This window comes from Gadus chalcogrammus, chromosome 5, assembly GCF_026213295.1.
Source record: "Gadus chalcogrammus isolate NIFS_2021 chromosome 5, NIFS_Gcha_1.0, whole genome shotgun sequence".
NCBI lineage: Eukaryota > Metazoa > Chordata > Actinopteri > Gadiformes > Gadidae > Gadus > Gadus chalcogrammus.
Genome location: NC_079416.1, coordinates 14,203,215 through 14,230,460, shown reverse-complemented (window position 1 = coordinate 14,230,460; position 27,246 = coordinate 14,203,215). Strand labels below are relative to the sequence as shown.

The window sequence follows — 27,246 nt, the reverse complement described above, 5'->3', positions numbered from 1 at the left end:
ATATATCTATATCTATAGATATCTATGTCTATAGATATAGATATCTATCGATACATCTATATAGTAGTAAGGGTGATATATTTAAATGTAGGCGTTATGGTATGATCATTTAATCAGACAAATCATACAAATACTATTAAATAATGTAAATGAATAAATAAATAATGTGATAAAATAAAAGTCCTGAACATACTCCCATGGAATCACTGCACTACTGCGACCTTGACCTCTCAAGGAAAGGGTGTGACTCCAGATTCACTTGATCAATGGTAAGTGAACGCTTCAATTGGCACTGGGAGCGATGGGAGCACTTGGAGCAGTGCTCGCTAGGAGTACTGGGAGAAGTGGGAGTACTGGTAGTACTGGGAGTGCTGGGAGCAGTGGAGGAATTGGAGCACTGGAAGAAGTAGGAGTGCTGGGAGCAGTGGGACAGCGCTGGGAGCAGTGGGAGAACTGGGAGCAGTGGGACAGCCCTGGGGGACTGGGAGCAGTGGGACAGCCCTGGGGGACTGGGAGCAGTGGGACAGCCCTGGGGGACTGGGAGCAGTGGGACAGCCCTGGGGGACTGCTGGGAGCACTTGGGGGAGAGCTACAGGCCTGAGAGTCCTGGAGTAGAGGAACAGAACGCGGGGGAGCTGGCTGGGTCGGTGTACATTAGCTGGATTAAAGCAACGGCCTCGGAGAGTAATGTCCTCGGACAGCTCTCCGCTCGGCCCGCCCAACGCTGAGCTGAGTGCCTCGGCCGTAGAGCCAGGGGAGCCTGCTTCATTTTGTTGGCGTGTGAGATAGCGAGAGCGAGAGTCATCGGGGTGACTCGGTAGAAATCATATATCGCATTTCACGTAGGAATTCCCATCGTTCTTTGGGCGCCGGACCGGCTCACAGTGTGGGTGTAGACTAGAGTGTAGCTCTTGGAAAGTGAAACCAGGTTCCTTCCTACGCTCTCCCACTGGAATCTCAGCTTCCAACTGGATTGAAGAGGTGCATGATGAGATCGTATTAAAACAGTTTATCCAAGCCCCGGGCACCCCGCGCCTCACTCAATATTTTCATTTGATATTCAGTCTCTGGCTTTTGAAAACGTACGTGAGGGGAAATGTCTATTCATTCAACCCGCCAGATGCTTTTGGTTTCTGGAGCAACCAGTGAGATGGTCATAAATATTCTCTCCAGGTGCGTCGCCCTACCTGCCTCCCATCCTCCCTCTCTCTCACCCTTTTAAGGTTTAGTCAAACAGCCATCATTTCAAAAAAAGGGAAAGGCCCTTGGAAGCGAACAGCTTCCTAATGGGATCAGTGGAAGGGGAGCTCGTTAGAGACCTCAGCGTGTGGAGCCCGGGGGAGAGGACATTTAGCCCCTCTCTTTCTCTATCCCTGTCTCTGTCTCTCTCTCTCTCTCTCTCTCTCTCTCTCTCTCTCTCTCTCTCTCTCTCTCTCTCTGTCTCTGTCTCTGTCTCTGTCTCTTTCTCTCTCTCTCTCTCTGCCCATCTCCACCTATAGGAAGCCTTATATATTGTCTGCATTACATTACATTATATCACATGGCCTTTGGAGCCCGGTCTGTCTTAATTAAAGTAAACAGCGCTGACCTTCGCTCTTGTAAACCCTTTGGCTATAAGCAGCAGCAACTAACCACTTTTGTTTTGTTTCTTTGTTTAGTGCACGTTCTTCAACTTTGGTATCAAAGCAACGAAAAAACTTAAGGGCACAGAAGTAGTGCTTTATTTTTAGGGCAGGATGTACGCACGCAAGCCGAAAATAGGCAGCAGCCTTGCCTGGTTAATTAATACAGCGAGCGCAGTCTAGGAAAAACCCTTGATGGCCGATCAAATGTTTTAAATCAGCTCTGTTGTCTCCGTACCGGAGAGGAAACTAGCACAAGGGCAGAGGCAAAAATGGCGAGCAGATGTTTTGCAGAGGCAGATGTAATAATCAACCTTGCATTAAATCTATACATTCAACATAAGGATGCACGTGTCCCTTCCCCCTTCCCAGACGCTCTGCCGTTGGGCTCCCATTGTTCCTTCGAGCGAGACGCGTGTGGCTGGTCCGTGTCCACACAGCCCACCTCGTGGAGGAGGCTCACAGGTCAGCAGATGATGGAGACCGGGGTGGACCCACAGGGGGATGGACTGAGGAGAACACCAGGTATGTGTGGCGCCTCTGGTTTCAGCTCCAGAGAGGACTCCCGGGGAAATACATTTCTTAATGATTAATGGAGTGGAAAGAGTTGGTAGAAAAAAAAGGTCCTCTCAACGCTGGGAGATCGAGTGTGCTCCCATTGTAGTCGGCTGATAAGGCTTGAGGGATGGATGGAGGACATTCATTCATCTCCACTACCTCCTCGGTTCCTCGTGTTCTGGGGCAACAGAAATCCTTCCGGGTTATTCATGTTTACCGACCGCCCTTGATTGTATTTTCTGAGAGCGGAGCGCGGCATAAGTGATCGTGAGCAGCGTTTCTCTGGAGATCACTTCCATATGTAATGATAGGACTCCGAAGCTATTTGTTTATGGTGGGGTGGTTCGGCTCCAGCTCTGAGACATCTGGGGGATAATCGAGCGCTGGCTAAAAGGATTTTGAGGGATTTGAGCAAATGGGTTGTTAAATATTTTTGCAGCCTGTTGATTGATTCACTCAGTTTGGCTTGGCCACAAAACAACGACAGAAGCAATTTATCAGCGAGAGATTGACTGGTTCCATGCGGCGGTCGCCATGGGCCGCTACCTCCTCACGCTCCCATCCACATGCTGTGCTCCTCAGGCCACTTCCTGTTCCTGAGGGTCCAAGAGGGAGCCTCCTCCCGGGGTGCGTCCGTCCAGAGCCCCACTCTACCTCCGCCTGTGTCTGCTAATACCTGTCAGGTGGGCTGTCCAGCTCTCCATCTATCTGACTGATTATCATCACTTTGTCTGTCTATCTCTCTATCTCTCTCTCTCTGTCTGTCTCAATCCAATTCAACTCAATTCAAAATAGCTTTATTGACAAAATAAACATTCACATTGCCAAAGCAGGTGAACAATACAGAGGTCGGAGGTGTCTCTCTCCCCGTCTCACCCCCTTATTATTTATTAAGGGTCAGTGTGTTTATGGACCAATCCTATTTCCTCATGTCAATCTATATCTAACTGTGCATCCATCTGTCTATTTATGTATCTCACTCTCTCTCTAGCTGTCCGTCTAGCAGTCTATCCTTGTACAGTCCGTCCATGACTCCCAGGGTCTTGTAACGATGTTCCTCTTGACTCCCAGCATATTGTAACGATGTGTTCTGTCAAGATGTCTTGACTCGCAGTCTATTGTACCGATGTCTTGACTCCCTGTGTAATGTAACGAATGCTTTAGTCACGATGTGTTCTGTGACGATGTCCCTGCAGCTGCGGTTCTCCGTGTACATGTTTGGCCAGTTCAACGGCACGCTGGCCGTTTCCGTGGAAACCAACGGCAGCAGCGGCCCCTCCCCGCTGTGGGAGCGGTACAACCAGTGGGCCGAAGACTGGCAGGACGTCTCCCTGGACCTCACGGGCCTCCGTCACCAGTAAGAGGCCTTCAGATCACCAGTTATACTTGGAGCTGGATATGGAGGAGAGGCTGAGTGCGATGCGGACCAGGGCAGCTTGAGGAGGACCATATGGCTAGGATATGAACTGAGGGGTCGGACTCTCAGACCACAGGGGTCTGGGTTCTGGCTCAAGGGATCTGAAAAACACTTCAAATGGCTCAGACCGAGCACATGTGTTACAGTGCATAGTATGTAGGAGAGGACTTGAGTGAGTTGGTGACCCGGAAAACACTGCGCGCACTGACGTTTAGACAATTAGAACATGTACTGTACATATTCCCCTCCTCACAGCAATCTTTGATCAACGTTATTCAAAGCATATGCGTTTGCAGCGCGTCATGACAACGAGGCGCTTGTCTGGGTGTGGTCCGCAGGTTCTCCGTCCGGCTGTCGGCCACGTGGGAGCCAGGCTCCGCCGCGGACCTGGCTCTGGATGACATCACGCTCGGCGCCGCCTGCTTTGAGTCAGGTAGCGTCCTGCCGCTCCTCTCTCTCTCTCTCTCTCTCTCTCTCTCTCTCTCTCTCTCTCTCTCTCTCTCTCTCTCTCTCTCTCTCTCTCTCTCTCTCTCTCTCTCTCTCTCTCTCTCTGTGTTTCCTGGAGAACAACTGTTCCACCGAGAAGGGACCTGATGGGATTGATGAGTGAGATATGATCCATTGGTCATTCGGCAAATTGTAAACAAATGTACTCATGCTTTTGCATCAATGTGCGAAAAATTCGCAATTTGTTTATAAGTTGGATAACTTCAAATGTGTTGCGACCAAGTGCCAAGTGGCTTTGAGGTTTGCAACATGTGTGGAAAATATTTATTATCATTTGTGAACTTCAAAAGCATTTGAGAAACGCTGTAACTTGCAATGCATATGTTAAGCATTAAACGTTTTTTATTTTATTTTATTTGCAGGACACTGACAGCTTTATTTATTTACAGAGTTAAACGGTGGATCGGACTAACCTTGCATGCTTTTCCAAGTGAATACTTTATTTAACGTCCGGGCAACAGAGACCTTGGCATGTTGCTTCAGGCCCGCTGCGTTCACGTGTGATGGAGCTGAGTCTCCTTCATTACACAGCGTGGAGTTTGTTTGGTGTTGTCACGGCCCGCCCCGGGTTGTCTGATTGTTTGGGTTTGGGGTTGGGAAACAATCGGGAGAAACCGCATCACTTAGTGGACACGGAGCCCAAACACAGGCGCCAGTTGGCTGATTCCAGGACATAAATCTGTTATTTCCTAAATTCATTTTTCCCCCTCTTATTAATCTTCGATTTTGACACGTTTACGAGGTAAAGCTACACCTATGTTCTGAAAGCCCTCACCTGACCGGCCATGAATAACATGGCCCTCCTCCCTCTTCCACACTACTTGAATAAGATGTAGGTTGCTGTAAAACACAGTTCTGGAAAGTATCAGGTTTTATTATTCTTGTGTCTGCGATGAGTCTTGTTCAATATTTCATTCCTTCGATTTTTCTTTGATCGCTATATTGCTCTCTCTCTCTCTCTCTCTCTCTCTCTCTCTCTCTCTCTCTGTCTCTCTGTCTCTCTCTCTGTCTCTGTCTCTGTCTCTGTCTCTGTCTCTGTCTCTGTCTCTCTCTCTCTCTCTCTCTCTCTCTCTCTCTCTCTCTCTCTCTCTCTCTCTGCAGATCCCTCTGATCTGTTGCTGCTCGACCACTCGTTCTTCCATGACCTTGAGGACTCCGACGGTCTCTTTGGCCCGCTCCAGGAGCCCTCTCCCTCAGGTAACCTGCAGCTCACGCCCCCCCCCCCCCCCCCCCCTTCCAGCTCCATGACTTCCGCATGTTGCTTTCTACTACAAACCACACTCTATCTGCAGAGGCCCAGCACATGTCGCTGCTGTCACACGTCTTATTGCCGAATAATTGAACCGCTGGTAATGATTTTAGAATGAAGACAGTAAGCACTAATCGTTACCCGCCGGTTAGATTAGCCTTCCGTTCACTACCACCCTCCTTATCGCCATCGTGAAGAGGGGAGCTTCAGATGAAGTGCCACCTATTAAAGCAGGTGGGCTCTGGCATGTCCTGATCATTCACTTCTTATGATGGAAACCCATCTACTGCGGTAGAAACAATGATTAAACAGCTTGGATAAAACACCCGCACTCATGTTAAGTCAACGGTAGATGAGAGGAAATAGGTTCATTCAATAGTTAATCTAAAACACTCTTCCCATATATGGTAGCATTATTGGTCAAAACAAATCACAGGGAAGTGCTTTTTGTGCAAATATTTTTAACAAGTTGGGTTGACGCTGGCGGACATTTTCATCATCAAATAAATGGGCATACATTCTTGTGGTCTTAAATCCTCGTATTAATTTAACACGCAGCCGGAGATGAGTGGCACATAAACAGAGGCTTTTAATCTCCTGCATTATGCATGGCAGGCCAGGAGCTGCATACTTAAAGCTGCAGCTGGGAAGCCCTCATCCTGTGCGACTCTTCCTTCAGTCCGCAAGCGCTGCTTAGGCTCTTCACCTGCTGCTCAGACCCTCAGATCTGTGACGTGGTTCTCCTCGCTCCCCTCATTCCTTCTGTAATTCATTCGCTCTCCTCCCTCGCCCATATCCAATCTGCTTCACAGCTGTGTGAACAGGCTGGCGTGGGGACTAACTGTGAATGACCCTTGGGATAGGGCTCTGCCGGTTTATGCCTTCAACCACCACCAGCGTGTCGGCCAGGACGGCTCCTCTCTTCACCATGTCGGCCACGATGGATCTTTCTCTCTTCAGCATGTCAGCCATGACGGCTCTGTCTCTATCCCACTACCTACACCATGTCGTCCATGAATGTTCTCCGTCTCTTTACCCAGAGGTCTCCCTGATGACGTGGTGGTTCACGTCGTGCGGGGCCAGCGGCCCCCGGGGGCCCACCCAGGCCCAGTGTGACAGCGCGTACCGCAACACCAACGTCAGCGTGACGGTGGGGAGGGACGGCTCGGTGAAAGGGGTCCAGACCTGGAGGGTCCCGGCCACCAACAGATACATGTGAGTGTGTGTGTGTGTGTGTCTGTGTGTTTTTGTGTTTATGTGTGTGTGTGTCCATGTGAGTGTGTCTGTGTGTGTGTGTGTGTGTGTGTGTGTGTCGATCATGGAGGGAAGCGCTCCGAGCACTGTACGATCTCGGTGATTAAACCATGGTAACGGCTTCACCTGGCTCCACTAAAGCCTCTGTTCAAGAGACCCTTCCGCGTGAGCCGGCACGCTGCTGCCTGCTTCACAAGATGGGAGGTTGTAATTGTTTAAAGACATGGAGAGGGCGTGCTAACCTTAAATACTCTCCAGCAAATCAGTAAAACAAAACTGAGTTGGAAACAGAGGTTTAACTGAAGCCAGGAGAGAGGACGACTCCAAAACGTCGTGCTTCAGGGGGAATTATTCCGCCCTTTGGTGTGTAGGATTGTGGTTCAGCCCCACACACTCTGCTAAAGACGCTCAAGGGACCTGCGATGGAGAGGAGTGATGTGTCTATTCCAGGCTCCTAACCACTACTGTATGAAGGCAGAGGCAGACAGCCACGCCCACGCCCCCGCCCCCCATGGCTAATATAGTAATCCCCTCATGGACTAATTTCTGGCTTCTTCTTCTTGGGCCGTGTCCCCCCCAAGGTTCTCTGCTTACGGGGCCGCCGGAGGGAAAGGGGCCAAGAACCACAACAAGCGCTCCCACGGCGTCTTCATCTCGGCCATCTTCCCGCTGGAGAAGGGAGAGCTGCTCTACATCCTGGTGGGCCACCAGGGGGAGGACGCCTGTCCCGGGGTGAGGAGGGGGGAGACACGGGGGGGAGGACGCCTGTCCCGGGGTGAGGAGGGGGGGAGACACGAGGGGGAGGGCGCCTGTTCCGGGGTGAGGAGGGGGGGAGACGCGAGGGGGAGGACGCCTGTCCCGGGGTGAGGAGGGGGGAGACACCAGGGGGAGGACGCCTGTCCCGGGGTGAGGAGGGGGGGAGACACGAGGGGGAGGGCGCCTGTCCCGGGGTGAGGAGGGGGGGAGACACGAGGGGGAGGGCGCCTGTCACGGGGTGAGGAGGGGGGAGACACGAGGGGGAGGGCGCCTGTTCCGGGGTGAGGAGGGGGGGAGACGCGAGGGGGAGGGCGCCTGTCACGGGGTGAGGAGGGGGGAGACACGGGGGGGAGGACGCCTGTCCCGGGGTGAGGAGGGGGGAGACACGGGGGGGAGGACGCCTGTAACGGGGTGAGGAGGGGGGAGACACGGGGGGGAGGACGCCTGTCCCGGGGTGAGGAGGGGAGAAACACCAGGGGGAGGGGTGAGGCGGGAGACAGGAGGGGGAGGGCTGGAGGGTGTGTGTGTGTGTCCATGTGTGTCCGTGTGTGGGTGTGTTTTTGTGTGCGTGTGTGTGTCCATGTGCTATGTTTTTGTGTGTGTGTGGGTGTCTGTGTGTGTGTGTGTGTGGCGGATGAATGTATGTGTAAAGGGGGGGGGGGGGGGTCCCTATATAGTAGTATATATCATGTCCATATCATGAATCTCAGGGAGATCTACGTGGGTGTTTGGGTGGCTTGGAGTTCTGATGTTAAATCATCCAAATGTTATCTTCCCAGCGCTCATCCTCAGACTGACCGCAAGTCTCTCTCTCTCTCTTTCTCTTTCTTTTTCTCTTTCTCTTTCTCTTTCTCTCTCCCTCTCCCTCTCTCTCTCTCCCCCCACCAGAGGAACACCCTCACCAAGAAGATCTGCCTGGGCGAGTCCTCTGTGATCGAGGAGGACCTGAGGGAGGAGGGGTCTGCGGAGTGGGCTGGAGGGGGGGGCGGGGGGGGAGGAGCCACCTACGTCTTTAAGGTGACTTTGAAACGTGTCCTAAATTTGTGTCTATGGGTTCGCATGACGCTGCAGACAGCCTTCCTGTGACGCGTCGCCACATCACGAGGAAAATAAACGCGTTAAATAGAGGTCTAAAATGTTACACAAATTTGAAAAGAGCGTAAAATAGGATATGACTAACTTCATTAATCCCAGATGGGAATTGTTACACCAGAAAAGTTAGAGCCTTGTGAGATCATCCAGGATTTAGAGTGAGACCATCCAGATATGAGTCTGGCCTTGGCTGGGCAGTAATTGATTTCCACATATGTGCGCAACGTGACGCTGTTATGAAACCAGTTTAATTCCAGATTAAATTAAACTGAATGCTCTTGCCTAATTTGGTTAAAAGCAGAAACATCTGCTCTGACAGAGGAGGCTTCCATGCTGATCTCTGTTCATCTCCAACATGCTTTAATTGCTCCGTCAATGTTCACCTGATTGCAATACTTTCCTTTGGCACGTTGTTTGGGCTGCAGGGTTCAACAGGGTTATAGAGGGTTATACATGGTTCTAGTTGTTCTACAGGGTTCTAGAGGTTCTGCAGGGTTATAGAGGGTTATCCATGGTTCTGCAGGGTTATACAGGGTTCTGCAGGGTTCTAGAGGTTCTACAGGGTTCTAGAAGCTTCTAGATGGTTATACAGGATTCTAGAAGGTTCTAAGGGGTTATAGAGGTCCTTCAGGTTTCTACAGGCTTCTACAGGGTTCTATAGGGTTCTGCAGGCCTCTGCCCGGTTCTGCAGGGTTATACAGGGGTTTGCAGGGTTATACAGGGGTTTGCAGGGTTATACAGGGTTCTACAGGGTTCTAGAGGTTATTCAGGGTTCCGAGGGTTCTACGGGTTCTAGAGATTCTACAGGGTTCTACAGTGTTCTAGAGGGTTCTACAGGGTTCTCAGGGTTCTGCAGGGTTCCACAGGGTTCTACAGGGTTCCACAGGGCTTCTTCTTCATCATGATGTGTAACTCCCCCCCCCCCCCCAGCACTGATAGGTCCTCTCCATTTCTGGAAGAGGCTTTTAACGGGCATGAGGTAAACTTCACCGACCGCAGAGGAACAGGGCTGCCTGACTGTGAATGCCTCCTAGCCTCTGACGTGTTGACGTGTCCCCAGGTAGACGAGGGGGAACTCGTCCCCCTCCTGGTGGCGGCCGGCGGGGGCGGGAAGGCCTACCTTGAGGACCCCGAGTCCTGCCAGGACCAGGTCCCCCTGGAGAAGTACGAGAAGGACACGCTGGCCCCCAGCACTAACGGGGTCACCGGCGCCGCAGGTACCCACTCCAGTCCGGACACAGGGCTTTTCAGAGTTTTCATGTCCACGATTTTATGTCCAAGACACGGACACCGGCACTAACGGGGTCACCAGCGACCCTGCGGTCATGTTCCCCCAGGATGCACCACTACACCACACTGACATGTAGAAGGCAAAGGGCAGACAAGACTTTTTATTTGGAGAAGGAGCCGTCTTGAGGAAATGGTGGGTAGATGGGTATGGTATTGGGGCATTAGCAGGCCGTAAGAGCAGATTTTATGATGGCTGGTTTAAGAAACCTCAACTGGTCTAAGTCAGACTGATTAGACTCTGGGTCTTTATTGTCTTATGCTGGACTGTTAGATGATGATCAAGAAAATTAAACACAAAATACACTTTAAACAACTTTGATTACATTTAGGTGGGAAAATTGCTTTATCCCTACCGCTGTCTCTCTCTCTTCCTGGCTCATGCTAAGTGCATTCTGTAGTAAACAGCCATGTTGGTCTGCTATAGGAAAGGTCTCCCACTCTATGGTATTCTTGGGCTGCACCACAGTGTCTGGCACAGCCTTCTCAGTGACACAGACCGACTAGTCAGTCAGTCATATGTTTGCATTGTGTCTGTCTGTTAGTATACTCTACCATAGTATACTATACCATACTATACCATACCATGTATACAATGTTGTAATGTACTATGTTATACTATGCTACACATCCATAAATTAAGCGCTTACAAACGCACACACACAGAAAGAGTTACACCACTTAATAGGACATGTGTTCCCTGTCGAAGGTATGGCTTGATGTGGAAAATACCCCAAGTACCTTCACCAGATCCTACGGCAGAGGAGACATAAGGCCCCTTTGTCTCCCATTCGTTCCTGGAAACGTTCCTGGAACATTCTCAGCGAATCCTCCTTGACCGAGTCTTAACATACCATACCACATCACATACCAGCATGGAGGGTTGTTAAGATTGTGATCTCTGTGGCTGTCTGTGTGTCTGTTTGTGTCTGTATGTGTGTGCGTGTATCTGTGTGTGTGTTTGTGTCTGTGTTTTTGTGTGTATGTGTGTGCTGGTATCTGTGTGTGTGTTTTTGCGTGTCTATGTGTGTTTGTATAAGTGTAACCTACTGCTCGCCAACGTCAAATTCCCCCAAAAGGGATTTTTCCAAATTGAACACGCTTTTACATAAGACCGCGTGTTTCGGCTTTTTCCTGTCCTTGGCGACAGAGCTTTCGCCCCACCATTAATTCTTGCGGTCAAACGTCTCACCCATTGAAAACGGCGCCCCCAGCCAAAGGGTTCAGTCATTGTGGGGATGGAGTCCACCCCCCCCCCTCACACGTCCTCCCTGTGTCCTCCCTCTGCTCCACCAGGTGGCGGCGGAGGCTGGCGGGACAGCCCGCGTCTGCACCCCTGGGCGGGGCGGAGCCTGGCGGAGGGTGCGGAGGGGGGGGCGCCCTGCCCCCTGGCGCTGGCCAAGCTCAGCTGGTCCACCTTCGGGGGCTTCGGAGGCGGGGGCGGGGCCTGCACCGCTGGGGGGGGGGCCGGAGGATACAGAGGTAAGGGGCGTCGCCGGGGTCTGGGTGGGGGTGGCGCGGGAGGGCTGACCTTTGAAGGGCCGGGCCTTCAGCACGCTGATACACTCCCTGTGTACGCTGGTTGGAATCAATCAACTGGGTATTCTAATGGCCAAACAATCATTTAACACTATTTTAGTTCATACTGTTACTATTACTATTTAACTTCATGGTAATAGATGTAGTAGATGTAGTAGGAATGTGTACATCAGGCTAGGATCTAAAATAATTGAATCTGCCTGTGGAGAAAAACACATTAGCTCCTCAAATAGCTGTCGTGATGTAAAAGGTTTATATCATTATATAATAGGTCTTTCTTCTTCTTTATTTACTTGTCTCTATGTTAATAATCTTGTTGTCTTTTTTCATTTTTCACTTTGGGATCAGAGTAGCGTCGCGTTTATATTTGCACTGAATTTCTCCCACCAATGAATCATAAGAGATTTGACCTCCTCTAGGCTGGGGTGTTGAAGTGCCTTGCTCATGAGATTTACTCTTGCCTCCCTTCAATTCTGATCTCTTGCTTTTGGCTCTGAGAAGGGATTTGCAGCTACTGATGATAACAGTACTTCAAAGCTCCTGCATCACAGCTGAGTCATTAAATCTCAGGTCTTCATGCGTTCCACAAAGGTTCCAGAAACAAACACTTCATCGCTCTGTGTCAAATATATCTGTCTGCTGCTGTTTATGGGATTATTCTGAACCGACTCTTGGCAGCAGGAGAGCGGCAGAGTGTAGGATAGCTATCCTCGTTCCCAGGTTGTGGAGACAGATGAATATTTATGAAGGAACTACACAGGAGAAGAACGCTGCACACAGAAACCCTCTCACCCATGTGGTGTCTCATGCAGCCTGTGACTCATTATTTGAGGGAATTCTGAACCGCGGGGGGGAATACTGCATTTCCTTTTGGGAAAACATCAAGTTTCTCTATTCTAACGTTCCCGTTCTATACATTCATAGTATTAGAATCAAACCATGTGTTGTTTATGGTAATGTATATAAACCCATAACTGAGAACATGGTTACCATGTGTAGCTCCCTGCTGGGCATATACTTTCATAGTAATTCAAATGTGAGACGAAGAATGAATAGCAGACAGATTAGAGAAGTCAGTTATTACCACAGTTCTGTGATGCCTCCCCCAGCAGCCAGCCAGCAAACCGCCAAATGCTCGCGCTGTTCCCTCTTCAAACAAAGCATATGTTTCCAGGCAGTGGGTCTCCTAATGACAACCGCAACAGAAGCCTGGTAGAATCGCGTTAGTAGAAACATCACTGTCTTTCCAGAACACCTGACGGAGCTCTTTCAGTTACCACCATCTGTTGAGACAGATGTTCTGCTGGGAATGAAGTTGTCTTTTTTTGTACTTCTCGATAGATAATTCATTTCATAATACTCTAGACTTTATGTAAAAGAGACAAAAAAACACTCTTTGCTCAGTGTATCGAGAGTGAAGCTTTGTCCCAGCAAGGCATTTCTAATCCAGAAAATCGTATTGAGTTTGCAGGTTGTTGATTTATTATGTAACAGTCAAGCGCAGAAAAAGGTGTGAAGAATGTTATTGATATTGCAGCTCAAGGTTGGGTTTTTTGAACCCCCCTCCCCAAAGGCCACGGATAGACTTGAATAATTGGTTGAGGTGTCTGAATTTGTTCACTTATTCTGTCTCAGACAGCATGAAAATGGTGACGCCCAAAATACACATAGTTTACACATCTGCTTGCCTATACACTGCACCACTTAGTGTATTCCCACTCCGTTGCATCCCAGGATACATAGTGGTTTTAAATCAAATGTATCCGGTGACATTCCTGCTGGGTTATTCGTCCACTCCTCTCGGATTTCTCCCTATTCCCTGCCTTGTTACCTAAAAAGTCTTCACTAGGGATTAGGGGCCAGGTAAACGTACTCACTAAATCTGAACCCCAGGTGGTGCCGCGGCGCTGACTGATGACATCACAGCCGACGGTGAGGACGGCGTCTCCTTCGTCCACCCGATGGGAGAGATATTCCTGCACCCTCTGGCAGGTGGGACATAAACAACTCATCAGAAAGACCAAACTCAAACTGACTGCATGTGTCTCCTGGCTTAGTTTACTGATCTCTAAATGTGTGTGTGTGTGTGTGTGTGTCGGTGTAGTGATGGAGAGCCACGGGGAGTTAGAGATCAAGGTGCAGCTGAACTGCAGTCATTGCGAGACTCAGAGCTGCCGGCGCGACGAGGACACCAGTCTGCTGCTCTGCCTCTGCCACAACCAGGAGGTCCTGGCCGGGGACAACGTCACCTGCACAGGTAGCGGAGGGCCCCACTTTTCTTTTACGCATCGTAAAAACAAACATTGAGGTTGAACGTTTACTCAATAAAATAAATATGCATTAAATCTGGTCAAAGAGTTTGTTACCAGTTGAAGAGTTGAAGGGACTGATGGTGTGACATAATCACTGGCGCCAATCTCAGCCAATCAGAACCCATCATCCCCATAACCCCACAGTAAGCAGATATCTCATTGTAGTGCTGCACAGTATGAGACATTACAACTATATATATATAAGACCAGTCACACACTTAAAAATCTAAAAAAAATAATGACCTTTACTTTTGGAGCATCGTTTTAAAATAAGTGTTTCAAAAAAGCATAAAAAGCAACTGTAACCTTTCAGTTACATGACAAGCTTTCTGCTCTCTCTGCCCCTCTCTCTAACTATAACTCTCTCCCTCTCTAAATATTACTGTCTCTCTCTCTATCTGTCTGTCTGTCTGTCTGTCTGTCTGTCTATCTATTGTCTCTCTCTCTCTCTCTCTCTCTCTCTCTCTCTCTCTCTCTCTCTCTCTCTCTCTCTCTCTCTCTCTCTCTCTCTCTCTCTCTCTCTCTCTCTTTCCCCCCCCCCCCCAGTGGCCCTCCAGCCCGCGGCCCCTGAGAGCCAGCTGTCTCTGTCCCTGGTGCTGGCGGTGGTGGCCTCCACCCTGGTGTCGGGCGTGGTCCTCACCTGCGCCTCCCTGACCCTCAGTAAGAGACTCTGTGTGCAGTCTGTCCCCTCCACCTTCCACCGGCTCTGACCACACACACACATACACACACACAAAAGCCACACACACACACACACACACACACACACACACACACACACACACACACACACACACACACACACACACACACACACACACACACACACACACAAACAAAGACACATCAACACACACACACACACACCAACAACACACACACACACACACACACACACACACACACACACACACACACACACACACACACACACACACACAAACAAAGACACACAAACAAAGACACAAACAAAGACACATCAACACACACACACACCAACAACACACACACACAAACACGCACAATGGACGTTTTCTTCCATGTGTGGTGCTGGGCTGTGTTTCAGCTCTTTTGGGGGGGGGGGGGGGGTGAAGTGATGATGCTGATGAGATAATTATAATCAATCCCCCTCCCCACACACACACATATCATACACACACAAAAATGAAATAAAAATGAAAAACCAACTGGTAAATGGAGTAAATGACCAGTTATTATAAAAATACCTCCTATGCAATGCAAAGGTTATCTGTTCAAGTTAATGTACATCGATGGATGGGATGTGACAAAGGACAACGGTGACAGAGCCGGCAATAAAGGGATGCGACCAAATGTGTAATAATGCCACCGAATGAAAAGTTAGTGGCAGGAGAAAATGTTAATCTTGAGCCCTGCGACACACACACACACACACACACACACACACACACACACACACACACACACACACACACACACACACACACACACACACACACACACACACACACACACACACACACACACACACACACACACACACACACACACACACACACATTTACACTTCATCCATCTCCCCTCTGGCCGTGCAGCCTGAAGTCTTTAAAGACGGAGCACTCCTCAGATTGATATTGGCCGGGGGACTGAGGGACGGCGTCGGAGTAAGGGAGCCCTTGATGCTGGCGTGAGATCATTTAGGAGCGTTCGTTTGCCATCATATTTTCCAACCCATAAACCGTCCCTCATCTTACATAAACATACGCGGCTTTGAGGTCTACATTTCCAAGCAGCTCCATGCTAAGCAGATGACTCGAGACGCTGGCCTCCAGCCTGTTCCCTCAGTGTAATAAAGTAATAAAGTAGAATTGAGGAGGAATGTTGATAATGGGGAACATCTGCCCTGCCCCGGCCGTGACGCCGGGCCGGAGCGCTGGAACTCACCCTCTGTGTGTCTTCAGAGCAGACTGCGGCGGCCTGCGGTGCTTTAGAGGCGGCTGCGGACGTCCTGCGCCGCAACACACCGTGATTAAGGTTAATCGTCTCCATTGGACTGACAAAGGGGGTTTGTTCAAAGACAGAGACAATCTTCAAACTTTCACCTTTAATAGATGCAGTGCAATGTTATATCTGTGTTTTGGAGCTGACTTGCTTGTTATCATGGCCTGAGGTAATTTCTAATGATGTTATTGACATTATTATTGCTATTATTTTATCCTACCTTATCTCTTACTAAACCATGTAGACCTTTCCTTGTGTAACCCCCTCACATTTAACAAACCAGCCATTCTGTCTGGCCCTAATAACTACTAAAGTCGCTAGGCCTGATGGGCTACATCGCTAGCTTACAGTTCTGATCGTAACTGATCGATGCATAGATAAATCTCCAGTAAGTCGCAGCCTGAGATTCAGCTGACGTCTGTCAGTCTAGAGGTCAAGTAAGCCATGAATTCTCAAAACGAAATAAATGATCTAAGAATTGTTCCAGCCAACCTCTTGCAAATTAAATGAAGTCAAATGGTGTCCGCGCTCTTGCACATTTTAGCTTTTGTTCACGTTGGTGAACACACATTTTCCTAAAAAATGCATAAAGCTTTAATTTTCCAGCCTTTCGTGTGCTATCGTTTCTCAACGATTCTCAATTAATTCGAGCAAATGAGGCAAACTTTATGTAAACAAAAGGAGGAATCAGGCGTGAGCTGCTAACTAGCTATCTAAGGTTTCAGCTGATAACTAGGAAGCTATAGCTTCATGCTGCTAGCTTAAGTTCCATGCTTTGAATGTACGCTGCTTCTTGTGTACTGGCATTCAGGGAAACAATTAAGGGAGAAGGGTGCTTTAAGTAATAACCATCCAAAAATGACTTTTGATCGCGTTCAATTCAACCTGATTCATTTGAATGTTTCTTGTGTTTTTAATGTTTTACTTAAAACATAAGGTACCACTCTACTTAAAACGCTGCTATGTAATATTTTGTATTTAACTTTGCCTGGTCAGCACTATAAATATTCCTTATTGAGCCAAGACTGACTGTGGATCTGCGCTTAATGACTGAACAGAGATATAGTGATGTAGGACAGTGTGGGCAATCAGGCTAATGCTACTTGTTCTCTCCTCTGTCCCCGTTCTCGTGGCAACCATCCTTGCTGAGGCTGCATCACAGCTATAGTCTCTGATGAGGGACTGGAGAGTCTCTCACTCTAACATTCTCTTCTTCGCTCTTTCTCTCTCTCTCACATCCTCTTGCTCAATGTTAGGTAATGCTTTATTGCTAAAAAAATTCAATTCCCTATAGTGTGCGCTTGTTTGTGTGTGTGTGTGTGTGTGTGTGTGTGTGTGTGTGTGTGTGTGTGTGTGTGTGTGTGTGTGTGTGTGTGTGTGTGTGTGTGTGTGTGTGTGTGTGTGTGTTTGGGCATTGACCCAAGGCCTTGGTGGATGTGCATTATGAATGCTGTTTTAAGATGTTCTGACTCAGATGTTATCTGAGCGGATCCATTATTCCCCAGGATACTAATGAGCGCCAACGATGCTGATGACATGAATGTTTGAGATATCTGCTACTCATTTAGAGGTCAGAGCATATTGGAGGGGTTGCTTCATATTGTTTAGAAACTTCAGATGGAAACGCATGTCTTTGTCTACTTTGGGTGATTCAGTGAGAAGGGTTCCTCAGATCAGATGCTCTGATTAGGGGGACTTGGAAGTGAACTTGCTTTTCAGTCGTAATGAGGCGCAGATTTGTCTGTAAAAAACGTAAGGGCTGTCCACATACTTTTCAATAAAAAATGTCAAGGACGTTGAGTGTTAAATAAATTATTTAAATCTTTACGAGCGTTCATGTTCACTTAATTTTGTGATATATCTAAGGTCGCTAGTGCACTTATTTTATAAATTGTGAATCTGTGAACTTCAACAAGTGTTTCATAAATTTGGAAGTAAAATGTATAAAGGGAAATGGGAACATCTTTGTTTGATTTGGTTATACTATACATGTGGGTGGTTTAAGGATGGCGTACCTTCTTCATCTGAGTTACTGTCGAGCAACTTAGCTCACAAATCCTTTCCTTTCGACACACACGCACACACACACACACATACACACACACATACACACAGGTGTAGTGCGTCCGTCTCTACACATCCTCCATCCTCGTCTTTGTTCACCAGCCCAAGAACGATAATACGCTTTCTGTGCCCTAGTTCTCCCCCCTGCAGGGGGGTAGCCCCCTCCTACCCCACCCCATACCTCTCCCCTCCACCTCCCATCTCCTCTCTCCCTATACTCCCCCAAGCCACCCCTCTCCCCCTCCTCCCATCTCCTCTCTCTCTCTCTACTCCCCCTACCCCACCCCTCTCCCCCTCCTCCCATCTCCTCTCTCTCTCTCTACTTCCTCTACCCCACCCCTCTCCCATCCTCCCATCTCCTCTCACTCTCTCTACTCCCCCAACCCACCCCTCTCCCCCTCCTCCCATCTCCTCTCTCTCTCTCTACTCCCCCAACCAACCCCTCTCCCATCCTCCCATCTACTGGTCCTGTCTCCTACCTGCCCTGCACCCACCCCACCCTCCCACCCCAAAACCGGGCGGTGCCTCGACGCCACCTCTTACCTGCACGCAGCACCCCTCCCTGGGCTCAGCACCCCTCCCTGGGCTCAGCACCCCTCCCTGGGCTCAGCACCCCTCCCCCGGCTCAGCACCCTTCCCTGGCCGGCGACCCGCCTGCGTGGGGGCTCACAGCCGCTCCGGTGATAGGGTGAGTCTCAGCTCGCATGCTCAGGTCGCTATGGGCGGTAACCAAGGAGAGGACCACGCCTGAGGCTGAAGAGGGCCTGAACCACCAGAGTCACGGCCCGGCCTCTTGTGGAGACCGTCTCTCTCTTAGGGGGAACACAGCCACTCTCCCCCCCCCCCCGAACCCTTCCCATTGTCCCTCCTCATCAGGGAGCATCACGCGACCATGTGACCATGTGACCGGAAGCTGCCGGACCCCTCCTATGGCTGACTTTCACCTGGAGGGGTCACCTCACACACACACACACACACACACACAGTGTTCAATCATCGCTGCTGTGCTGTTATCCTCCTGGCTTCTACTAACACCGTCTCTCCTCCCGCCCTCCCCTACCCTCCCCCGTCCCTCCCCCTCCAGTGTACTACCGCAGGAAGAAGCAGCTCCACGCGGCCCGGCTGGGGCTGCAGAGCCCGGAGTACAAGCTGAGCAAGATCCGCTCCTCCACCATCATGACCGACTACAACCCCAACTACTGCTTCGCCGGCAAGGCGGCCTCGCTCAGCGAGCTGAAGGAGGTCCCCCGCCGGAACATCACGCTGCTCAGGTGGACCTCCTCACGCCTCATCCCTCTGTCCCTTTAAAACGGCTGTGTGTGTGTGTGTGTGTGTGTGTGTGTGTGTGTGTGTGTGTGTGTGTGTGTGTGTGTGTGTGTGTGTGTGTGTGTGTGTGTGTGTGTGTGTGTGTGTGTGTGTGTGTGTGTGACTGTATTTGATCCACTTGTCGAAATGGCGGTAAAATCTTGAATGTTGGATCACTGCGACCGCTCTCTGGTCTGAACCACAGGGACATAGGACAGACGATTGTCTTTCCACCGTCCCTTCCCTGTTCCTCCCTTCGTGGTTGCGGAGGAACGTGTTCCCTGTACTCCGCCTGATCTCTGTCTCCTCCTCCTCCCTCATGGTGGACCCTGGTCTTCTGTGTGGTGGCTGCAGGGCGCTGGGTCACGGGGCCTTTGGGGAGGTCTACGAGGGCCAGGTCCTGGGGATGTCCGGGGACAAGAGAGCCATGCATGTGGCCATTAAGGTAGACTGGAGCATACATGAATACACCTACACACACACACACGCACACGCACATGCACATACATACATACATACATACATACATGCGCATCTCTAGTGCACATCTCTAGTGTGTACTCATGCGTGCGTGCATGCACGCACGCATGAGTACACACTAGAGATGCGCGGATGGGCTATTATTTCATCTGCAACCGAAATCCCAAACGCTCCATCCGTCCGCCATCCATCCGCACCAACGTTTTTGGCCCGCCATCCGCTGGTTGTATTTAGCCTACTATAAAGGCCTATTGCATATTTTTTGCAACAAAAAAGAAAGCCTTTATATTAAAGAAACGCAGACTCAAGCCTATTAATTCCAAAATTCGCAGTCCACCGCACAACAGTGCAACATGCATGGTCACATTTTTTATTGTACATAACAACTCCAAACCTTTGCCTGCTTGTCTTGCAAATCAAAGTTTTCTGAATTTTTTTTCTTACCTTCTTTCTTGCCCGTGGATGTTATTGAACTAGAAGTTGAACCAACCACGCATCTCTATTCCACACACACACACATACATACGCAATGCTCACACACGCATGAATACACGCACACACACATATATACGCACACACACACACGCACACATACATACGCACACTCACGCACACACACATGAATAGACGCACCGATACACACACATACATACGCACACACACACACACAAATTAATACAGGCACACACACACACACACACACACACACACACACACACACACACACACACACACACACACACACACACACACACACACACACACACACACACACACACACACACACACACACCTCCATCCATCCATACATACGCATGCACACACGAATGCGCACACCTGCAGGCCCACACACGCACGCACGCACGAACGCACGTGCGTGCACAAACACACACGGGCACAAGTGATGACAATATGACATTTAAATAGGACACAGGTCTGTGTTCTGCACACACACACACTATATTTGAATAGGAGTTTGATCAGTATGCCTCACCTGCATTCTTGCATGGCTATGATTACCGCATAACTCATAGATTATGCATTGTTAAAACAACTTGTCCCATGCCAGTCCATTATCCAGACGTTTGATGTGCCATAACGGGGCCTGTAGCTGCGTCGAGATGGGAATCAGGTGTGGATTCCTGCTTTTATCTCCACATGGGTCTCCCTCCTCATAGCTCCTCGTCAATAGACTTAAGCTCTCGTTTAGCTCTGCCTTCCTGCTTCACACACACACATGCACACATGCACACGTGCACACACACACACACACGCATGCACGCACACAAACACACACACACACACACACATATGCACGCACATGCACGCACTCATGCGATCACACACACATGCGTGTGCGCGGACATGGACGCGCGCATGTGAGCACACACACACATGCAGATACACATTACACATAAGCATACAGGAAACATACAGAAACACACACACTGATGCATGCATACAAACCACATGTAGACACACATACGGGTGCCCAGGCAAACACGCACGCACACACACACACACACACACACACACACACACACACACACACACACACACACACACACACACACACACACACACACACACACACACACACACACACACACACACACACACACACACACACACACACACACACAAACCACTTACTGCCTGTGACTTCTGGCTCTGCAGACACTTCCTGAACTCTGCTCGGAGCAGGATGAGATGGATTTCCTGATGGAGGCTTTGATTATGAGGTGGGTCCAACCATGCTGGGACTCATTCCCCTGAAACGCGCACGCACGCACACACGCAGGCAGATGGACATGCACGCATGCAGGCAGGCAGACAGATAGACAGACGCAGAGAGACAGACATGCACACTCTCGCCTCACACACTCTCCGCCCCATCATCTATAATACCCTTATGATGAACAGACCGTAACACGGGACACGGCACGCATTAAGTACCAGAGCTGATGCGTGAGTACGCTCTGCGTGTTCTGGTTCCTGATGGGAACCTGGACCTGGAGCCCTCAGATCACAGCCCTGCTGGCTTCTCATTAGCTGGATTGTTTTGTCCTCCCAGACAGATTTGATCTGAGATGGATAAATCCCACTGCATGACCTCCATTTCAGTGCTAGAGGTGGAATCTTCTCCATGCACGATATCTGGTTATGAATGCAGAATCTGCAGGCAAAGGGACACGATTGTGGTATCAGAAGCATCTCAAGTATTTTTTTGTAGTCAGTTTGTAGTCCAAGTAGTATCGACATATCAGGGGTGAGCGGGCTGTGGTTGCTTGCAGGTAAAAAGTCTGCAATCAGCTATCGTCTGACGGAGATTTCGTTTTTTTTATCATTGTTGATATCTTTTGATAGAGATCAGCTGAAATGTCTTCTGGACCTGAAACGCTTACAAAACAAATAAATGTAAGAGAATGACCGGCGCAGAGAGAAGGAAACCTTTAGTCTTTAGGTTACCTTCTCTCCCGCACAGCGAGACAGCTCACTGAGGAGCTGGGACAGACCTTACTGGGACAGACCTTACTGGGACAGACCTTACTGGGACAGACCTTACTGGGACAGGCCTTACTCAGAGACCTTACTGGGACAGGCCTTACTCAGAGACCTCACTGGGACAGACCTTATTGGGACAGAGCTTACTGGGAGACCTTAATAGGACAGGCCTTACTGGGACAGACCCGACCATGAACTAGCATTTCTGGATTATTTTCTAGTGGTGGTCAGTAGTTGCAGGTACTGGTTTGGTGTTCCAAAGTGATGCCGCTTGCTAACTCTTATACTGCGTGGCATGGTCCTCCACCTTCTCCCCCCCCCCCCCCCCCCCCCCCCCAACAGTAAGTTCAGCCACCAGAACATTGTGCGCTGCATCGGAGTGAGTCTTCACATCCTGCCCCGTTTCATCCTGCTGGAGCTCATGACCGGAGGAGACCTCAAGAGCTTCCTGAGAACCAACAGACCCCGGGCTGTGAGTCCCCTAAACACGTCATATACCCCTCTATCTGAGTCATAAACCCCTCTATCTGAGTCATATACCCCTCTATCTGAGTCATAAACCCCTCTATCTGAGTCATAAACCTCTTTATCTGAGTCATATACCCCTCTATCTGAGTCATACACCCCTCTATCTGAGTCATAAACCTCTTTATCTGAGTCATATACCCCTCTATCTGAGTCATACACCCCTCTATCTGAGTCATATACCCCTCTATCTGAGTCATAAACCCCTCTATCTGAGTCATAAACCTCTTTATCTGAGTCATATACCCCTCTATCTGAGTCATAAACCCCTCTATCTGAGTCATATACCCCTCTATCTGAGTCATAAACCCCTCTATCTGAGTCATAAACCTCTTTATCTGAGTCATATACCCCTCTATCTGAGTCATACACCCCTCTATCTGAGTCATAAACCTCTTTATCTGAGTCATATACCCCTCTATCTGAGTCATAAACCTCTTTATCTGAGTCATATACCCCTCTATCTGAGTCATACACCTCCACCTGAGTCATATACCCCTCTATCTGAGTCATAGACCCCTCTATCTGAGTCATAAACCCCTCTATCTGAGTCATAAACCTCTCTATCTGAGTCATAAACCTCTTTATCTGAGTCATAAACCCCTCTATCTGAGTCCTAAACCTCTTTATCTGAGTCATAGACCCCTCTATCTGAGTCATAGACCTCTCTATCAGAGTCATAATCCTCTTTATCTGAGTCATAAACCCCTCTATCTGAGTCATATACCCCTCTATCTGAGTCATACACCTCCACCTGAGTCATATACTGTACCTCCATCTGAGTCCTATACCTCTATCTGAGTCATAAACCTCTCTATCTATATATTTATCCCTGACTCCGTGTTCTGTTCCAATGTGTGCAGCAGAACGCCCTCAGAGTGTGATTTACCTTCCCCTCTAGTACACGCTCTATTGCTATGCACAGGGTCCTATTGTCCCACTGATCTGGTGTGTGTTGGCTGTGTGCAGGGCCAGACCTCCTCCCTGTCCATGCTGGAGCTGCTCCACATGGCCAGAGACATCGCCTACGGCTGTCGCTACCTGGAGGAGAACCACTTCATCCACAGGTTCTCCACCACCCTGATGGTCATGCATGCAACCGTCAGCACTTCGCTCTGAGCTTGTATTGGGCAATCGTTTTTCAACTGAATTTCAACGTTTTCATTTGTTCCAGATCGCTCTCATTTTAGTATCCAAACAAAACCATATGAATTCATTGAGAGAGAGTACTAGTTAAACCGTCATCCCTCCTCTCTGCTGCGTAAAGTTTGATGTTTCTCCTTGGAATTCCTCACTGGGAAAGCAGAGCACATGTTGACCAGCTTCTGTCTGCTTCAGGGACATCGCGGCCAGGAACTGCCTGCTGTCCTGCACGGGGCCCGACCGCGTGGCCAAGATAGGAGACTTCGGCATGGCTCGGGACATCTACAGGTAGGGGAGCCGACCGGATCTGAACGGCCTCGTAACAACAGCCGCCATGCCAGCGTCTGAGCTTCCTGGACGCGAGGGGTTTGGAGCAGCATGAGGTGGATGACAGCGAAGACTAGATTCACATTTAGGGCATTTAGCAGATGCTTTTATCCAAAGCGACTTACAATAAGCACATTTGTCAGAAGAAAGAGAAACAATACATGGCTGTCGGTACATTATGGATGTTCATAGAACCAAGTACCAAGCACTTACAAATGCTAGAATTAACCCCTTCTCCGTATACAACAAAGATAGCGAGGCTAAGACACTACACAATGCTAAGGACTATTTTTAAGTTGAAGGACGTACAGTGGGTAAGAGGGCGGGGGGGAGGCTATGGAGAGTCTGGAAATGTCCTTGCTCTTGCTCCCTGTCGTTGTTGTTGTTGTCGTTGTTGTTGTTGTTGTTGTTGTTATGGTGAGAGTACCTTTGTAACCGACGTCTCTCCCGCTGCAGAGCCAGCTATTACAGGAAGGGGGGTCGCGCCATGCTCCCTGTGAAGTGGATGCCCCCGGAGGCGTTCATGGAAGGCGTCTTCACCTGCAAGACGGACACTTGGTATGAATACAGGCTCTGCCTCGCTGCCTCAGACTGGCAGGAAGGGATGAGCGCAGACGAAAGACTTTGGCGGTGCTGGGCTCTATACAACTCGATGGAAGCAAATGATTGTAGCTTGCTGTCGTCCTTTGACCTCCCCGCCCAGGGACCACAGATGCAAATGAGCTATTCGGCTAACTCTGGCATATAACCTGTTCTGTACATGGTCCTGTTCAACTAAACAATCAACTCAACTAAACCACGAGTGTTGGTTTACAGCACTGATTTTAAGAAAGAGTTCACAACTGTGTTCTTCTGGGGTCTCATAGTCTCTGTCTCCCCCTGCAGGTCGTTCGGTGTACTGCTGTGGGAAATCCTGTCCCTGGGTTACATGCCGTATCCCTGTAAGACCAACCAGGAGGTGCTGGAGTTTGTAACCAGTGGGGGGAGGATGGACCCCCCGAAGGCCTGCCCAGGGCCTGTGTGAGTTCATAGTTCAACCCCCCTGATCTGGTAGAATAACTGAGGGTGTAGAGAGAACCGTGTTGACCATGGCTCTATAAGTAACTCTATATAAACCTCCTCGTCAAATGACATCCATACTGCGTTTAATCCATTATCTCTGTGTGAGAGCAAAGGGAATGTTATCCCTGAATTAACGACATGATGCCCTAGCTACATGTGCTTGTTTCCCATTATTTGGTTAAACATGGTCACATGGTTATATTAATTTACAGTACCCATGTGACCATCTAAAGATAAGGCTGGGAGCCGTACTGTGTGTGACCTTGAATGACCCCTGTCCCATGTGACCTTGAATGACCCCTCTCCCATGTGGCCTTGCATGACCCCTGTCCCATGTGACCTTGAATGACCCCTGTCCCATTTGGCATTGAATGACCCTGTCCCAAGTGGCCTTGAATGACCCTGTCCCATGTGACCTTGAATGACCCCTGTCCCATGTGACCTTGAATGACCCCCCTCTCCCGTGCTACAGCTACCGCATCATGACCCAGTGTTGGCAGCACACTCCGGATCACAGACCCAACTTCACCAGCATCCTGGAGAGAGTCAAGTACTGCACTCAGGTAGGCCTGCTTGACCTGCTGGTCTCTGATAGGACCAGGTGGCCAGGACTGCACTCAGGTACGCCTTCTTGACCTGCTGGTCTCTGATTGGACCAGGGGGCCAGGACTGCACTCAGGTACGCCTTCTTGACCTGCTGGTCTCTGATAGGACCAGGACTGGCTGGGATCTGACCCACCTGGGTCCAGTCTGGGTGGAGGGTCATTAGGAAGGAGGACATGTGCAGGTCCCTCTCCACCCTATGGGTTTGGACCTCCTTCCTTCAGGGTATAGATACCTTGGTGGGGCAGCAACAGAATTTGTCTCTCCTTCATCCCAGTGGTTGTGAGTTCTAATGAGTTATCTGTTATTCGATTCAGTGATCATGTTCCTGCTTTTTACACGTTTTATATATTTTTTATGTTCCAGTTGCTCGTGTTATATTCTGGTACTTGCTGCAATATGAACGGCCCCTCTGTTAAGTGGACTCTGCACCGCTGATGAAGTCCTGTGTTCCTCCCAGGACCCAGACGTGATCAACACCCCCCTGCCGGTGGAGTACACCCCCAACAGGGGGGACGACGGGGATATGGCCACCCGTCCTGCGGACCACACCTCCAGCAGACTTCCCCCACTGCTGGCCCCCAAGGAAGAGCCCTCCCTGGCCCCCGGCCAATCCTCCACCCGAGCAGGGGTCCAGTCCTCCGCCCCCCTCCCCCAACACCTCTCCAAACCCCGCCTGCACCTGCCTCCGCCCGGCCAGCCGGCCCCCCAGGAGGCCCCGGAGCCCTCCTGGGGCCCCCGCTCAGCCAGCCCCGCCCCGGGTCAGCCCTCGTCCGGGGCGGCGGGGCCGTGCACCGCGGGCTCCTGGCTACACCCTGAGGCACCCCTCCACCTGCACCACCAGCCCTGCTCCAGGACCAGCTCGTCCTCCAGCAGCCAGAAGCTGAAGAACAAGACCAAGAACCTGTGGAACCCCACCTACGGGTCCTGGGTGCTGGAGAGCTTCGGCCGGGGCCGGAAGACCCTGGCCCACACGCAGTCCATGCCTCTCTCCGGCTCCCCGCCCCCCACCGCCACCTCCACCAGCCCCGGCACCACCCAGGGGTCCTGCCGCCCCGCCTCGGATCACACCGCGCCCGGGGGGGGCGCCTCCGCCTGCACTTCCTCCTCCGCCTCCGCCACTTCCTGCCTGGCCCTGGGGCCCGCCCCCGGCCCGGCCTCACATAAGAGCACCCACATCGGGGGTGCTGCTGCCACGGGGGTTCCGGCCTCCAGGGTAGTCCCGCCCCCCAGATTAGACCCCGCCCCCAGGGTAGACCTGGCCCCTAGGCTGGACCCTATCCCCAGGATAGACCCCGCCCCCAGGGTAGACCCCGTCCCCTGGATAGACCTGGCCAAGCTACGGAGCTTCACCTGCGGGAACGTGAACTACGCCTACGAGGAGCAGTGCTACGGGGCGGAGAGCCTGCCCGCGGCCGCGCCCAAAGCCCCGGTGGGCCCCGGGGCCCGCTCCGCCCCCGTCTTCTCCTCCTCCTCCTCCTGCTCCTCCTTCTCCTTCTCCGCCTCGGTCCCCAAGCTGCTGCTGAAGCGCCACGCCAGCTACGGACACGAGGACGTGAAGCGGCACGGCAAGGCGGAGAAGACCATCCGGGACCGGGACTCCGGCTTCTCCTTGTCGGAGGACCTCAGCGTCACCCCGGTCTAGAGGGGGCCTGGTCT

The 27,246-nt window shown here is 50.5% G+C and overlaps 1 protein-coding gene across 1 annotated transcript in view; it reads left to right on the top strand.

The window, feature by feature from the left end:
- Window positions 1–27,232, top strand: part of ltk (leukocyte receptor tyrosine kinase) — a 44,507-nt gene extending 17,275 nt beyond the window's left edge. Inside the window, exons 7-29 of the mRNA XM_056590495.1 lie at window positions 1,995–2,147; window positions 2,763–2,863; window positions 3,377–3,537; window positions 3,936–4,030; window positions 5,206–5,301; window positions 6,394–6,568; window positions 7,189–7,339; window positions 8,252–8,380; window positions 9,516–9,672; window positions 11,039–11,224; window positions 13,175–13,273; window positions 13,386–13,538; window positions 14,140–14,253; window positions 18,722–18,908; window positions 19,297–19,387; window positions 21,100–21,164; window positions 22,270–22,399; window positions 23,422–23,519; window positions 23,791–23,883; window positions 24,379–24,480; window positions 24,808–24,942; window positions 25,457–25,547; window positions 26,048–27,232. Coding sequence (XP_056446470.1) covers window positions 1,995–2,147; window positions 2,763–2,863; window positions 3,377–3,537; window positions 3,936–4,030; window positions 5,206–5,301; window positions 6,394–6,568; window positions 7,189–7,339; window positions 8,252–8,380; window positions 9,516–9,672; window positions 11,039–11,224; window positions 13,175–13,273; window positions 13,386–13,538; window positions 14,140–14,253; window positions 18,722–18,908; window positions 19,297–19,387; window positions 21,100–21,164; window positions 22,270–22,399; window positions 23,422–23,519; window positions 23,791–23,883; window positions 24,379–24,480; window positions 24,808–24,942; window positions 25,457–25,547; window positions 26,048–27,232 — 3,947 coding nt within the window. The remainder of the gene's footprint in view (window positions 1–1,994; window positions 2,148–2,762; window positions 2,864–3,376; window positions 3,538–3,935; window positions 4,031–5,205; window positions 5,302–6,393; window positions 6,569–7,188; window positions 7,340–8,251; window positions 8,381–9,515; window positions 9,673–11,038; window positions 11,225–13,174; window positions 13,274–13,385; window positions 13,539–14,139; window positions 14,254–18,721; window positions 18,909–19,296; window positions 19,388–21,099; window positions 21,165–22,269; window positions 22,400–23,421; window positions 23,520–23,790; window positions 23,884–24,378; window positions 24,481–24,807; window positions 24,943–25,456; window positions 25,548–26,047) is intronic.
- Window positions 27,233–27,246: the final 14 nt, after the last annotated feature.